Consider the following 15,919-nt stretch of genomic DNA (forward strand, 5'->3'; position numbering starts at 1 on the left):
TCTTCTGGAATTAAATTAGAAATCAAATATAAACTTGGCTAAAACCTGCCAAGAGTGTTTCAAGATTTATTACCACTGTTTAAAACTAGCATGAAAATGAGTTTTTTAACACAAAAGATCTTTTAAAAGATTTCTATTTGAGATCTTTTAATATGTTATGAAAAAATGTTTAACAGTCAGTTATTAATTATATGGGGCTTTTCTGTTCTAAATGAAAGCTTAATTCAAATTTCATGTCCTTTAAATCCAGTGATTCATGGCCTACATAAGTTCTGCCTTATCCCTTTTTTGTGTGCAGTCTCACAATACAGTGTTAACAAAGCCAAATTTTAACAAGTGGAAAAATCTCCTATATTTTGGGGAGGGCAACATCTGTTACACCACAAGCCTTCCAAAAATAAATCTGCAGCTTTATGCAAGCTTGAATAAAACAATGAATATGCAAGAGAAAGAAGAAATGTTGTACCTTTCATAAGTTACACAATCTGAAAAAAAGTGTGTTCTCAGTCCTTTAGGAATTCATAGTTTTTACATAAAAAGTCTAAACATGAGCCTTTGAAATGTAATTAAAAACTGTGTAGCTACAGAGGCTTGTATAGGATGGTAGGTACGGTTGTGGGTTAAGGTCTCTGCTGCAAACTTTGCAAACCTTGAGTGAGGAGCTTTGCACTGATTGCTCCAGTCACCCAGCTGTTTAAATGAGTAAGTGGGAGAACCAGTGTAGGCTCTGCAATGGACTGGGTTTCAATGTGGGGGGGGGGTTTCAGCCCACTGGTCTCTTACTGCCTTAGACAACAGGATAAGCTTTGGACTACTGTGGCTCAAATACGGAACTACCATCCTACTTTTTAAAATAAGTTCTGATCAATTGAAACAAGGTTTTGGACTGAAAATGGGGAAAGGTAACTGAGTTAGTGTTTTTAAAACAGATATTTCTGTAACTACTTCAACTATACTGCTGCTGTACTTTGAGTGAGAGAATTTACTTTTGTTCTATTCTGCCCAGCTGTATAAATGGGAACCAGCGCCTGCAATGGACTGCTGTCCCTTCCAAGGGAAGAGTCTAACTACACCCAAATGATCTTTAACTACTCAAATATGGAAATATTAGGCATGGAAATATCACAGGAAGAGAGGAAAGGTTTGAAAACTGAAAGGAAAATAGTAGAAAAACATAAACATCTTCAAATTATAGCTAAATCTTTCCTGGCACATCTTTTAAGAAATCTTGGATTAATAGCTGGAAGTCTGTGGACATGTCACCACCCAGCTCCAATCAGGTGGTCTGAGTTACAGTAGATAACAAATGCTAAAACTAAACTGAAAAAAACATACGTTGTTTTAATAAGATGTTTTAAGAATCATATAAGAAAGATTTAGACAGCAGTTCAAAAGCCTCACTGGTTCTTAGATTATGATTTTTGTTGTATTTTTTGGGAAATAAAAACTAGTAATAAAATACACTTAAAAATCATGAAGCTCTTCTTCAGTTTATAATGTTTCAGTCAGGATTAATTCTAAAAGTATAATATATATGTGTTGTCAATTACCACATCATTTACTGATTATCCATCCATCAATAAGATGACTAAGCCTTTCTTGGTCAACAGGAAAATGCAGTGTGATATGTTTCATAGCAATTCCTCTCAAACAGGAAACCATTAGAGACCCACTTTAAACAAAGTACTTAAATTGATAATTTCATTTAAAAGCACATTATACAATTCACAAAATTCAAATATACAGTTTAGATTTGATGAGTCCAAGCAACTTTGGGAGAATATGATAATGCAGAATATCATAAATATGCATGATTTAAAAACTATTTATGTATTTTAATCTTAGCCTAATGTGCCCACAATCCATTGATGTTTCCTTGAAAGCATTGTCCTTTTCTATAATAATTACAACTAAATGCATGCAGCTCCTCAGCCTTGAGACATGACAGTTGTGACATGAAGTGAAACGAGGTACTGAAGATAAATAAATAGCACCATTCCTTATTCAATTTTTTAGTTCTATGATCTCTCCCATTAGGATATTGGGATAGACAACATAACAGAATTTCTGAATTCATTAGGAAAGAGAAGTGACTACATTCTACAGCATGAAAGATCTGTGCAGGACTCTGCCAAATTGTTTTGTAATCACTGTTTAATGCTGACACCTTTATCTTGGAACTGAGAAAACTGAGAAAAGTCTGGTCTCTGCATATACTGTAGGCTTCAGTACCGTAAAACTTTGATTTAACAGTCCAAGAACAGACGTCAGAAACAGTGGACAAAATCCAAATAATGTGTGGCTCTAATTATTGTTTCACAGTAAATTGCGAGAGAGAGTTGTTAGAGAATGGGTTATTATATCATAGTGGCACAATGTTTAGCATTGCTGCCTCGCAGAGCTGGGGCTCTGGGTTCAATTCCAGAACAGGGGTGCTATCTCTGTGTTTGTGTGGGTTTCCTCCAGGTGCTACGGTTTCCTTTCATGGTCCCAAGACATAAAGATAGGTTAATTGACTTCTGGGAGAATTGTCATTTGTGCCATTTCAGGTTACTTTGCAGTAACTTATGCAGTTATAGTGTTTTATGTATTAAGTGCCCCCCCCCCACCCCCACCAGCACCGTGATGGGCGGCGACATGGAGCCAAAAAAGGACAGCAGACATCTTGGAGCTGCTTTTTTTCCATGGAGGTCAGAGGTCAAAGAGCTAGAGGTCAAAGAGCTGCTTCTTTGAGGCGGAGAGAGAAGATGATGCCCCTCCCTGGCTGGAGGGGAGATGATGGGAGAGGGAGCTGCACGGCGATAGGGGAGGGATCCGCGGGAACGTCGGAGCATGAAAGCCGGCGGGGCAGAGAGTTGCACGTTAAGGTCTGTCTCAGGCAAGAGCAAAAGCCGGACGTGAGATGGATGCACAAAAAGGGTGCTCAGGGGGGGAAAGATAGCGATGCGTAAGAGAAGGTAAAAGGAGCAAGATTCGGATCTCCTCCTGGACTTCTGTTGAAAAATTCCTGCTTTGTGAGCAGGCTGAGGACCGTCAGACAGGGTGCTCAGGGTGGAAGGATAACGATGTGTAAGAGAAGGTAAAAGGAGCAAGATTATGATCTCCTCCTGGACTTCTGTTGAAAAATTCTTGCTCTGTGAGCAGGCTGAGGACGATCAGACAAGGTGTGAATTGAAATGTGGCTGAAGCCTCTCACCACTACTGTCAAACAGGCCGGCTTTTGACATCCCTGGTCTAGAGAAGAGGCCATGGAAGAAGGAACAGAGGGTTACAAATGAAAGAAGGCCATTCAGCTCATCTAAGTAATGCTTAGTTGTTCTAGATGTAGTAGACACTTCTCTGTTCCTTTTCTATGTATTGTAGGTGCTGGGGGGGGGGTATATAATGGAGTTTTTAATGAAAGTTCGGGAGGAATGAAGGCAGCCGCGCTCATTCGACACAGCTGCTGCAATTCTCACTAATCCTGACGTAAGCAACCAGTCTCCATAAATATCAAATGTCACCCTCTCCTCTTCCTCATTCGTTTTCTGCATCCCTCCTCCACCCCCTCTCCACCTTTGCAGCTACCCAATTGGTCGCATGGGGGTCCTATCCTCCCCGTCCAACGGCCAGGAGGTTGGCCCTCAGCCAAGCGGGTTACGCCAAATCCCTACATCCCAATAAACGATACTAATTTCTCCCAAGCTTTCGGCTGCTGTCATTCCTCGTGAAGTTCTAATGTTGTAAGAAAAGAAAGAGAGTTAATTTGAGTGTGAAAGTCAAAAACTAAAACTTCTAAAGAAGTTTGAATCAGTTGTGTCAGTTGAATGCATGCTCAAGCAAGGAGTATGGTGTAATGAAACAAGTGTGATTAATATAAAAAAGCAAGAAAAATAATTCATACAATTTTCATTAAAATTCTGTGCGGGTACAATTATAAGTATCTATACTCTTGGTGCTAGAAACATCTGACGTTTCCAGGCTAGTGGATAACAGTGTTCATTATTGCTTCACAGTACATTATTTCTTTTGTTAAATTAAGAGATTTATTATTACATTATATATTATTCATTATTGTTTTGTATTACATGTACTGTACTGTTTTCTTTAATTTTAATGTTGGTTTCATTATTAATTGATATACTATTGTGAAATAGTATTTTCATTGGCACTTACAGTTTATATGTTCAATGGTGGTTAAATAAATATCTATCCAGACACCTACCCTTAATGAACAGCCCTTTCCTTCAATTGGTACATTAAGTTGTGGTGTAATTGTATCTAATCTTTACTACTACTCCTCTTAAACACTGTAGATTATGCTTTGGTCATACAATTCCATAATTAATTACAACATGATGATTCGTAGACCTAAGTCTCCCAAGAAATGGCATGGTCATTGTCCAGTTCCCCATAGTCAGAAAGATCTTACTGGTAATTTGCCTTTGTCTTTTCCAACTTCGAGGAACAAAGAAATATTTAGAGGATTGTAAATGTATGTTTCATGGTATGCAATCTTAATATATTAATATATTTGGCCTGTTCTTATTTATGTCTCTATTCTGAGGAGCATTACGATGGTGTCCCAGAAGGACAAGGCCCGATTGCACATTCTGTGCATAATCTGTTAGAATTTAGGAACAAAACAAAAAGGATTCACTTCCGCTCTTTATTTTTTTCACTTCTAGAGGCATTTTCCAAACCTTCATCAGCTACAGTATTACTATTTGCATTTGAAAACAATAGATGAATTCCTGGGACAACGTAATAAATTCAGCTTTCCAAAAATCTAAATCATCACTGATCATCAAATGATTCACATTTTTTTTAACAGAGTACACCCAGCTCCTTGCATCATCCCAGTCTTGTGCCAAGTCCCTGAACACGCTGCCAAGGGGCACTTGAGGTACTTCCTTACACGTGTTCAATATGCGTCTGGCTGTGCATAAGTTATGGAAACAATAATTCATCTTCCATGTCCACTGTTGTTAAATGATGACTCCCATCTTGAATTTTACAACAGCAGAAACGGATCTGGTGGGTTGGCCTCATTGAGGCCAAGAAGGTTTTGGAACAATGTTGGGAACAATTCCCAAACAATTTCCCTTGACTTGCACGTTTGTATGGATTCACTTTGGCAGGTCCTTAGAGGGAGACTCAGAGGTGTTTTTTTCTGAAGAGGAGAAGCAGGAGGAGAGTCTGTGTGCTGAGGACAACACTGCTCCTTGTTCTACATTTGGTTTGTTATGTTTTGAAATATTAACAGTAACAAAAGTATGTTTACAGAATATATGACACACCAGATACTTGTTATATATTGTCTACTCCTAATAAAAAGGAAGATTTCCCAACTAGACTCCATAAGACTATGCTGCCATTAACCCAGGAGCGCTCAGCCTGCAGTCTGATCATAGATTACCTCAATGGAATTCTGTTGTGCACACAGAACACATTTCTCATAATTAATACAATTTGCTTGGCTAATGTAGTGGAACCAAAATTAAAATGCCAGAAATGGAACTTAAAGATGTCGCTAATTACTTCTTAATCAATGTACAGTGTTTCAGATTATTATGTGCAACAGTCAGAATATGTTATACCAACATTTGCTTTGTAAAACATTTTTAATAAAAACAAAAGGGCAAAAATCATTGCTAAAAACATAACGAGTACTGTGCAGAAGAGAAATATCTATATTTGTTCTGCTGCAGATTAAGGGACAGTATGTTCAGGAACAATGTCCAAGGTAATTTCTTAGGATGACTGGGGGAAGAGCTGAAGGCAGTGTGAATAATTTTGTGTAGTTTCATAAATGGCAGGCATTGTGTGTTGAAGTTATTGCAAGTTAAACTAATTTCATCTTGAAATCTGAGAGGCTCTTATGTTCCTACATATCCACACATCATCAGAAACAGGCCACAATGTTACTGAAGCTGAAGTTGTAGCCTTCAGCTCCGGGAGTGAACTGAACTCTGTCATTGCTTGCTTGATCTACTGTAGTTCACAAACTTTACTTCCGTACCTAAGTAATATTTTAAAGAAATGTAACTGGCACCTGATTACCTGAGACAAGCTGCTGTCCGGGCAGTCCCAGTGGCATAATCCCAAGGTTGTTCATCGCTGTTGCCCATGCACTGGGGTCAGCCACAGGCACGTTAATGGGAGTCTGTTCTGTTCCTAAACTCCCTAAACCATCTGCTGCTGTCAGGAAACAGACAAACAAATGCAAAAGAGGGGCTACTAGTAATTAGACAGGATCGTTGGCAACACACAAGATGCCAGTTCTTACTGAGATATGAATTCAAATTAAAATTGAACAGATAACATTTCCAGAAGACAGCTGCTGCTGTTGGAGTTAAAGAAAAGATGGAGAAAGAAAATAGCTACATTCAGGTTTGTGCCTAAATAACCCTCAATTTTGTAAAACAAGTGCTTCTCCTCTCTTTGTATACACATTAGATCCAATTAAAGAGAGAGCAGCAACATAAACTCCAGCTGCAAGCATGAGACTTTTCCCTATTCACTTAACAACACTTAACAGGTCTACAATATCATGTTGCAGGTAGGTCACGACATGAAAAAATGCAATCGGTGTCTCATTTTCTAAATTACTTTTCTTCAAGGAGCCAGAATTCCTTACCATACAACTTGCAGCTTAAACCGAAGATGTTTACCAGTATGTTTAGTTGGTCCCTCCTTTTAAGTGGATTTGTTTTAAATAAGAAAGTTGGTAATTATAACAATGACTATTGCTGTTGCTGTCCTTTTTGTCGTTGTTCACTATTGGAATGTCAGTGCATTCAGTACTTCAAAAACCACAAAGGAAGACTCTTTGAGACCATCCCATTGCATCTTTTTCTTCTCACACAATAAACTGAATCATTTTCTTCAAGCTCTATATATCTGAAAGCACAATGTAATCTTTTCGCAGCTGAGAATATTGTCAATACTAGTGACTGGTATTGCTGGCAGGCTGTGTCTCAGACGATGAAGTCACCTACTGAATCATAAAAAAAATTCAATGCAATTTATTTTTCTCTAAAATAGTATATTAAAGGTTTTTGTTTCATTTATGGGGGAAGACAAATACCCATGACCCAATGCCTCTAAAATAACTGAATTCCAGGTTATACAGTATATACATAATAACAATATGGTTTATATTCTCTTTTGTTTATAGTGGTATCAGAGGCTGCAAACACCCATTACTCTGGAGTACTGTCCAGAACGGTAGGGTTACAACACCGTTATGTCTCTGCTGTGGCTTGAGATGGGGAGAAATACTGTACCTTGTTTTGGCATTGCTGGGAAAAAGTGAGAGAGCACAGCTCTGCTCTCGCAGTGCATAGGTGGCTGACATGTCCTACAAAAAGATCATATGGCCATTGCCGGATAATCACTTCACCAAACTGCTCCAACAGCAGATTTAAAAATAAGATGAATGAACATCTGAATTTCTTGCTCTCTTTGCATTAAAACTATTAGTTTCGACGTTTCTTCCGCTGTGCTCAGTCCATCCTTTTCTCTTGCCCCAGCGCTTTTTTTCTTCTCGTTTGAAGAAATCCATTTTTTCACTCGCAGGGTTTAATACTTACTCGTGTAAAAAAAACTGTTACCGGGATTTTTCCATTTCTGGGAAAAGGGACAAACACACCTATCAAATGCACGACTCAAGAAGAAAAAGAAGAAGAAGAATCAAGATTTACCGCCAGCCATGGCAATTCTTCTGTTTGGCTCTCCCTACTTCGCACCGCTTTCATCAGAGTGCTCAGTGATGGGAGATGGAGAGGGCGTGCTGTTAGAAGCAGCGACTCATTGCTGCAAATGACAAAAAAAAAGCTCAGTTCTACTTTGTGCTCAGTAATAGAGAAAACATAAAAAAACAATACATTTTTTTCCTTCACCATGCTCATTACTGTATTATTATTATCATTAGTGACAACTTAGAAAACTAGGAAAATATGCCTTTTGGAAATCCGTGTGTTAAGGAATTATGCCCAACGATTCAAAGAGAATGATTGTTTTCTGTGACTGACACTCAGCAAATGAGCTGCCTCTGACCTGCCTGCCTGCTGCCTGAATGACAAATGCCATTTTGCTGCAACTCAGGTGTCTGAATTTCCCTCTAAGCAGCTTCTGTCCTTATCTTTATCACTACAGCTCGCACCACCCATGTAGCATAAAATAAATATCGATGTCTGTAGAAAACAGATGCTCACTAAAGATAAGGAAGGAGCTGTTTCTAGAATTTACAGTCCCAGCACTGTTAATTATTTTTGAGATGCTGCATAATCATCTGACAATAATACACATAATTCCACTCACAGCTAGAGCTATGTGTGCGCCACTCTTGATTGAGGTTCATAAATATGATACTGCAGAGTAAAAAATTAATCTGAATTGATTGAACTGTGCTTTGAAACATAAACACAATTTCAAAATTCCCTTATTTTTCTTCAGGAATGAACATAATGACCCTCTTGACACCTCAATATGGCTATTTTTTAATTAAAGAAATCTAGATTCATTGGCTGAAAAAATAGAAATATTTAGATAAATATGTATAGATTTATATAATTCACTAATGAAGATTTTACAACAGTAGAGTTCAGAACTGTCTTAACAAACTTCTAATTCTGTTTTATGAATAGTAAGTGAACATCATTAGCACTTTACAGTTAGTCTTTGACCAATGAAAAAAGCAGAAGTGGCTATGAATTATGGAGGTAGTGCAGAAGTTTTTGACTCCTACCCAGAGAGATGCTGGTACAAATCCCAGATTGAGAAACTGCTGTTGTACTCTTGAGACAGATACTTTACCCAAATTGCTCAATCAAACCAGCTGTATAAACCGGTATTATATCGTATTTTTAAAAAAGTATTTGCTGAAACTTCTGCAAGCTCCGGAATACATCAGCCACATCAATCAGTAAGGTGAAGATAGAACAGTTCTTTACTTCTTTTGTATCTATTCTTTAGAAGCAATTTTATAAAAACAATAACATTTCACAACATCATGAAATGAACCCTCTGGAAATCATTCAGGTTTTTCTTAACTGCTGAACTCACAGTACTAATGAGTTTTCATCATTTGCAGGGCTAAATATATTTAAAAAAGAATTAGAACTTTCTTTAGACCAAGAATCAGCAACCAACAGCATGCTTGCCATTGTTGGTACACTAATACACTAAGATTTTTAACAGCACAGCAATAAAAGTCTAATAAACCACAAAAGAATTTAAGTTAAAAAATGCTAAAAACTATGCTTGATTGTTCTGTATTTCTGTACAACATACTGTACTACCCAATGAAAGCTGTTTGGCATATAAAAAACAATTCACTATTATTCTTACATTCTGTTCATTTTGTAAAGTCAAACATTTTAGACAAAATGGTGGTGGGGTCTTTTTGAAATGTGGAAGGCATTCTTTGAAAAATTTGCCACTTTCTCTCAGGATATTGGCATCTCAATTTTCAACACAGTAAAGAACTTTCAAAACATGAGTTTTATAATATGTACAATATGAGTTTGGAGTGTACATGCAAACATTTAGTTAAGGATTTTAGGATTTCCAACGTTTTGGTCCCATCTTTTCTGATTAAACCAGACCAGCAACATGGATTTTTCAGTGTTTCAGTGGGTGGGTGCTGAGGATTTCTAAATGCAGCTCACTGAAATACAGTGCTCAGAACACAACGTTCTGGGTTCTGCAAAACACACATGAGGCTACTGAAAGCAAATGCAGCATCTCTATCGTGACCTGTCGAAGGTCCCACCAGTGAAATTTGATTGTTTGAAGAAATATGAACAGGTATTTTCACACATGAAGTCAGTTCTTTGTCCCTCCCATAGCTGGTTAACAACTGAACACTCAGAAGCTAGTGTGCTGCTTAATGTGTCAAGCTACAAGCCCGAGATTGGAGAACTCAGCAAGAGAAAGCAAAGGAAACATCACACTCAATGGAAATATGTGCATATTAATTTATTAATTTTGATGTTATAATATTTTAATAGCTGCGTCAGCATACGTAGTCTGCAAAGGAACAAGTGATAGGTTTATTCCATGCTGAAAAGAGAAGAGCGAAAACACTTTTTTTTTCTCTTCTCTTTTTAGCATGGAATTAACCTATTACTTGTTCCATTATATTTTAATATTAACTTTTAATTAATTAAAATATCAATGACATGAAAATCCATAAAAACAAGTGCATGAGCTAACTGTTTCAAACTGTTATTCTTTCTAGTATTGTAAAACAGCCAGAGCTATTTAATATTCATCTATCCCATAATTCACAGTATCTTCTGGTTTCTCTTATAAAAGACCATAACACTGAAAGATATTCCTGATAAGACCTAGACAGATAAACAGCTGGACACATTTTACTGTAATTTTCATAAATGTTATCTGATGTGTTTTATTACAGAGTAATAATCTATATCGTAATAAATGTAGTGTTACAAGCTTGAAATTTTCAGGAACCAGGATTTACAGTTAATAATGTCTGGCAGTACTGTAAGCTAGTAGCTTTATGACACATGACATGGCTTTGTCATTTTTCTGCTTTCAATCACTCCTGCCTGCTCACCCTGTTTCCTGCTCAGAATTTGACACTGAGCCTTCTGGGACATTTGTGCTATATTTTAAAAGTAAAACAAAAATCAAGTTTATAACCCTTATGACAGTAGTTAACTGCAAACATAATTAGTTTTTTTTACATCATGAAACAATGTGTGCCCTACAAGGGACAGCAACCCATCCAGGGTGTACCCTGCCTTGAACCTCTGCTTGCCAGGATAGGCTCTGGCCCCACCACGATCCCGAATTAGATGAAGTGATTAGAAAATTAATGCATGAATGTAATTGGTACTTTAATTGTGCAGTAAAAGCAAATGAACCAAGAGTGACTGACTGCCAGGATTTCCGAATATAAAAAAAGAATACAGTTTAGTACCATGAAAATGTTTAAATCTGTTAAAAATAAGTGATAACATTTCACAAAAAATAGCTAACCATTCCTAACTACAGAAGGTGTCTGTAGGTTCATAAAGATCCAATCCAAATGCACATGGATTTAAAAGATAATTTAATTTAGCAAGGATATAAATGTAAGGTTAGTTTGGGTATCAAGCACAGCATACAATACAAATTCAACGGCACATTTCCAATGCTATTTAATGACATATCCTTCCAAACAAAAACAGCATATTAAATTACAGAGATATTTCAAGTTAATAAATAAGAATATGTTCTAGACTTGTGAGTGCTATTTTGGCGGTTCACTACAATAACATTCCTGGTTAGTTGAAGCTTATGGGGAAACACAAGCCATTGTGTCGCTCAGTTAACCCAGCAGTGGGAAGTCAAACACTTCAGTGAGAATGGGTCATAACCACATTATCAGTTTCTTTTTAAAGATTCATTAAGCATGCACTCACTCCTGTGAAAAAGTCTAACAGGTGTTTGAAGAATAGCCTGGCGCCAAGCTTCAGATACAAAGATTAGTTTCCACCCTTCTAGTCTACAATTATAATTACTTTACAGTTCATTCCCTTCCAGTTCTGTCATTTTAATATCAGTGTCACAGTTCTGTTTTAGAGACTTGAATTAATTCACTTTCCTTTGTAAATTACAAAATCACTATTGAATTTTTCGTTCCAGAAGTCAATGTTTACAATTAGTGTTTAAGATTGCATTGCAGTTTTGACGATTGAAGAACTTTTATCCTACTGCTTGCTGCATTAGAAGCAAGCATGTCATGGTGATGAGCCCTAACAAGGGAAAACCCACTGTCCATGGCTGCTAATTTTTATGTACTCAAAACAGAATTAGAAGTCTGTTTAGATGGTTCTGCTTTCTAGAGTTGTGAAACAGCCAAAGCAGATTGATATCACAGTTCCATGATTAATAGCAATGACTTGTTCCTGAAAACACCTTTAGAGGTACTCCTTGTTAGATATACTGTATACCTGGTCAATATTAGCTAGAGTATGTTGAACTGATGTATCCTAATAAGGGGCGACTGTATTTGACTGCTGTCATTGAGTTTATATACACAAAGCAGAATTAGACGACTGTTTTAACAGTTCCCTTTTCTTGCATTGTAAAACAGCCACAACTAATCAATGTTTACGCTCTTGTTATACTTTATATAGCACGTTGCCTTCCTCACATGCTCATGCAACACAATCGTTTGAAAAGTCTTCATACTTTTCAAAGAGCAGCAAAGGTCATTCAGCCAAAAGGAAACACAGGCCTGTAATCCAACCATGTTGCTGATGACCGATGGAAAGGTATGATATTGTACCATTTAAAATGTCATTTTCTGACATATTTTAAACTGTGTTACACGCAGTACCATGGAATGCAGTTCTTGCAAAGTAACAGTCTCAGGAGGTAAGAGGGATATCTGCAAGGGAAAGCACAGCAATGTGTTCAATATTCGCAAGGCTTTGCAGAGGCAGTATACTTAAGCAATGGAGACACCTCTGCAATTATAGGTTTGATAAATCTCAGGAACTGTGCTTATGTAGCATATTTATAAAATATACAGGATGCAGTGAGAACAAACATATATATACATTGGTGACGTGAAAACACCAGAGGCCATTATTTACTGTGCTTTCATAGCTCCAACAAAGTTAAAATATTCTAGATTTCCTTATAATTTGTAGGTAGAAAATAAGTGTTGCTGAAAAACAGAATTTTTTATCTTCACAGTGCCAGTGTTTTTCTGATACTGAAACAGGCATTTCTAAAATGTTCTTGGCACTGTGTTGTCTAGTTTAAAAAAAAAGTTTTTTCTACTCTCATAGTCTCTTCATACCTGAAAAAACATCAACACATACATAAGCAACAAAGAGAATGTGGAGATTGCCTGAGAGCTCTGAACAGGCTGCAGTTGCTCGAGCAAATGAGTTTTTGCTGGGAACTGCTGGTCCTATGTTGTGAGATTAAATTGAATATATAAGTGTTTGTTTTAGTGCTTCTTCGGGAAGCTCTACCTTTGCTTGTTTGTGGGTCAGCCTGCTCTGCTTGGAGACTGGGTTGCTCTGGCATGCACAGACACTAGTAGCTGTGAGTTCAGTAAGTTCATCAAGTCATTTTCCTTATCATCTGACTCTAGAGGAAGGCCATACATAAAAAGCATGTAAATGCGTTGAGAATTTGAGATGAAGAGATTTGAATTTGTTAATTCAGTGATGAGGTGAAAACACGTGAGACTTTCACTGATTCCAAGAGAGAACTCAAAGGTGGTTTATGATTTCATTCTTGATGGCAATTCCAACTTCATAAATCCAACGTTCTTCGCTTCCAGAATAGGGTCTATCCACTCCACATTCCTTGAGTTGCCCTTCCGTAGTTCAACGGGTGTCACTGAAGGTGGCAATATGGATGTCACAGCTTCGGAGATCTTGAACCACAAATGCAGGCATTCCTGAAGATCCTTACTGGTCAACACATGAGGCCCTTGACGTTCAGATCCCAAATTATAATACGTCCTTTTATGTTTTTCAGCTGCAGGATTGTGATTCCTTGGATGTGCTATCCAGTCTCGGCAGACTATTTTCAGGCACTGTTTCTAGTCCCTCCTCAAAATGTTTCAGCAGATCAGATCCTATACAAGCCTGCTCAGGTGCAGTTACCAAAATGCACTTTCTGTCTTAACCCAAGTACTTGATGGCCCATCTTATAAAAGCCAAAGCCATCTCCATGCCAGATCATAACCTGAACCTTCCAGACATCACTGTCCTGCTCCCACTGCAATACATTGGTTTCTGAAGGGCTTATTGTACTTCTTACTGTCTTGCGTTGGGTCTTAATTGCTCTCCTGGCCATTCCACGGCATGCCCTTTCTGACATCCATGACACTTACTTACTGAAATTAGCTGGGTATGGAAGACACCTGGGTGTGATATATTTTATTGTGGGGAAACCACTGCATATCAATTCACACAAATATCTTGATGAAACAATACCTTGATTGAAACCTTGGAGACCAAGACAGGGATCTCATCCTGCTCCCCCATTTGCCCTTCGGAACAGCTGGTGTGTTGTGTTACAGCAGGTGGTTTATCTTCTTCCATGTGTTCTGCTATTGATGTCTTGAAGATTTGGTTGCCAGTGTTCCAATTGCTGAGTATGGGAACAAAGCAGCTCCAGGACTAAAGGGGTCCTTTAATACTTCACCCTGTGAATACTGAGTGACTCAGGACTTTGGAACCTCAGTCTGGAGACACACATATTGGACCTTCAGGTAAATGTACTAGAAACTGTTAATATCATATAACGTGAAATGTAAAGAAATTAGATAAATACACAAAAGAGAGTTTGATTCTAAAGATCTTTTGCCCATTAGAGCTCAAGCAATGCTTTGGCTCAGGTTTGAAACACAGACCACACCCCCACTATTCTTATTCTAGCAAAGATCCATTGGCTTCCCATCCACCAGAGAGTAATACGTATTGCTTCTGGTGTTTAAGGCTCAAGAAGGCAAAGACCCCATCTACAGTGTACCTCACTGACATTCTTCTTTTTCAAATTTCACCCTGGTCTTCAGGTCAGTTTCATCTGCTGCAGGTCCCTGGGACCAAACTACACAAAATAGGTGCCTTCTCTGCCTGTGCTCCTTGCCTGTAGAATAACCTCCATGATCATCTCAGACAAGCACTTTCAACTGAGACCTTTAAAAGTGATCTTAAAACCCTTCTCTACCAGCACGCCTATCAGCTTCCAGTACTGTAAATTGTTTGATTACCAATCTAATTCCTTCTTAGCAACATTTGTGTTCCTCGGTTTCTCTTTTAGCTTTCCTATATGTGAAGCACATTGAGAGTCAATGTAATGAAACATGCCATATAAATTAAATGTATTGTTATTATCTCATAGCTCTCTTCCTCTGGCCAAATACATCGTCACATCACAAGTACCAACCATCAATGAGTAGCAAGGTAAGGCCTCTTTGAAGCTATCTTTGTGTCAATCTGATCAGAGAGTGATTCTGCTGAACTCAAGGGGTTACTCACGATACAGGTACCTTGAAGGATGGGATCTGAATCCACTAATGCATATAAAATACATGATGCTTAATACACACCTCCTGACTGAGTCTCAATTTACAGTTTCAATTGAATGGAGTGGCATTTTACAATAGCGGTACACTAGGTTGTTATTAAATAAATTGCTAGAAAACCGGTGCATGCTGTTTAAACACTGTAGAGGCTAACATAGTCTAAAACGTAAAGACAAATGTGTACTTGAAGGTCACCCCCCTTTTAATTTTTTCACACGCCATCCTCCGCATCTCGTGCAAGTCCATTACCGGTGTCTGTGACAGGAAAGCTGGGACTGAGCCAAGTCAGCAAGTGCAACAGCTGCAATTCTAGGCAATTATCCAGATTCACATAAGACAGGGCTAATGAATACCTTAAAATTCCTCCGTGCCAGATGTTCCCGCGAAGCTACTACGCTTGTTAAGGTGACTTTTTTTCAAGGTCAACAAGCATATCATCGCCTGCTCTCTGTAAAATAAAATATATAAAAATAAAAATAAGAAGTCAGAAAAATACATGTTCATGAAGATGTGCATTTTTCAATTTCATTGTATAACAACTGGGTTATGGTCAATGACCATTTCACACATATAATTAAATGATTTTTATAACGGCAATGTATTGCTTATCTGACTTTTAACTTAATTGTGTAGTATTGCATAGGATAGGACCTAATGTTTACGGATTTGCTAACGACTGTAATGACATAACTGCTTTACAGTACTGTACCGTAAATGAGCAGGAGTGTTGATATTTTCTTACCTATTGTTTATGCATTCGCTAATGACTTTAAGCTTGTTACTCAAATAATTAACCAATCTGCCCAATAGTTAACCAAATAATTAAAAATAATTAACCATTCTGTGCTGTATTAAGGTGAGGTTTGG

At 37.8% G+C, this 15,919-nt stretch overlaps 1 protein-coding gene across 1 annotated transcript in view; it reads right to left on the reverse strand.

Annotated features, from left to right (window-relative positions):
- Nucleotides 1-15,501, reverse strand: part of enox1 (ecto-NOX disulfide-thiol exchanger 1) — a 51,233-nt gene extending 35,732 nt beyond the window's left edge. Inside the window, exons 1-3 of the mRNA XM_088913299.1 lie at nucleotides 15,406-15,501; nucleotides 7,686-7,797; nucleotides 6,043-6,177 (exon numbers count right to left, since the gene is read on the reverse strand). Coding sequence (XP_088769425.1) covers nucleotides 6,043-6,177; nucleotides 7,686-7,695 — 145 coding nt within the window. The 5' untranslated portion in view covers nucleotides 7,696-7,797; nucleotides 15,406-15,501. The remainder of the gene's footprint in view (nucleotides 1-6,042; nucleotides 6,178-7,685; nucleotides 7,798-15,405) is intronic.
- Nucleotides 15,502-15,919: the final 418 nt, after the last annotated feature.

The sequence above is a fragment of the Atractosteus spatula genome, chromosome 4 (genome assembly GCF_055471065.1).
Source record: "Atractosteus spatula isolate fAtrSpa1 chromosome 4, fAtrSpa1.hap1, whole genome shotgun sequence".
Taxonomy (NCBI): Eukaryota; Metazoa; Chordata; class Actinopteri; order Semionotiformes; family Lepisosteidae; genus Atractosteus; species Atractosteus spatula.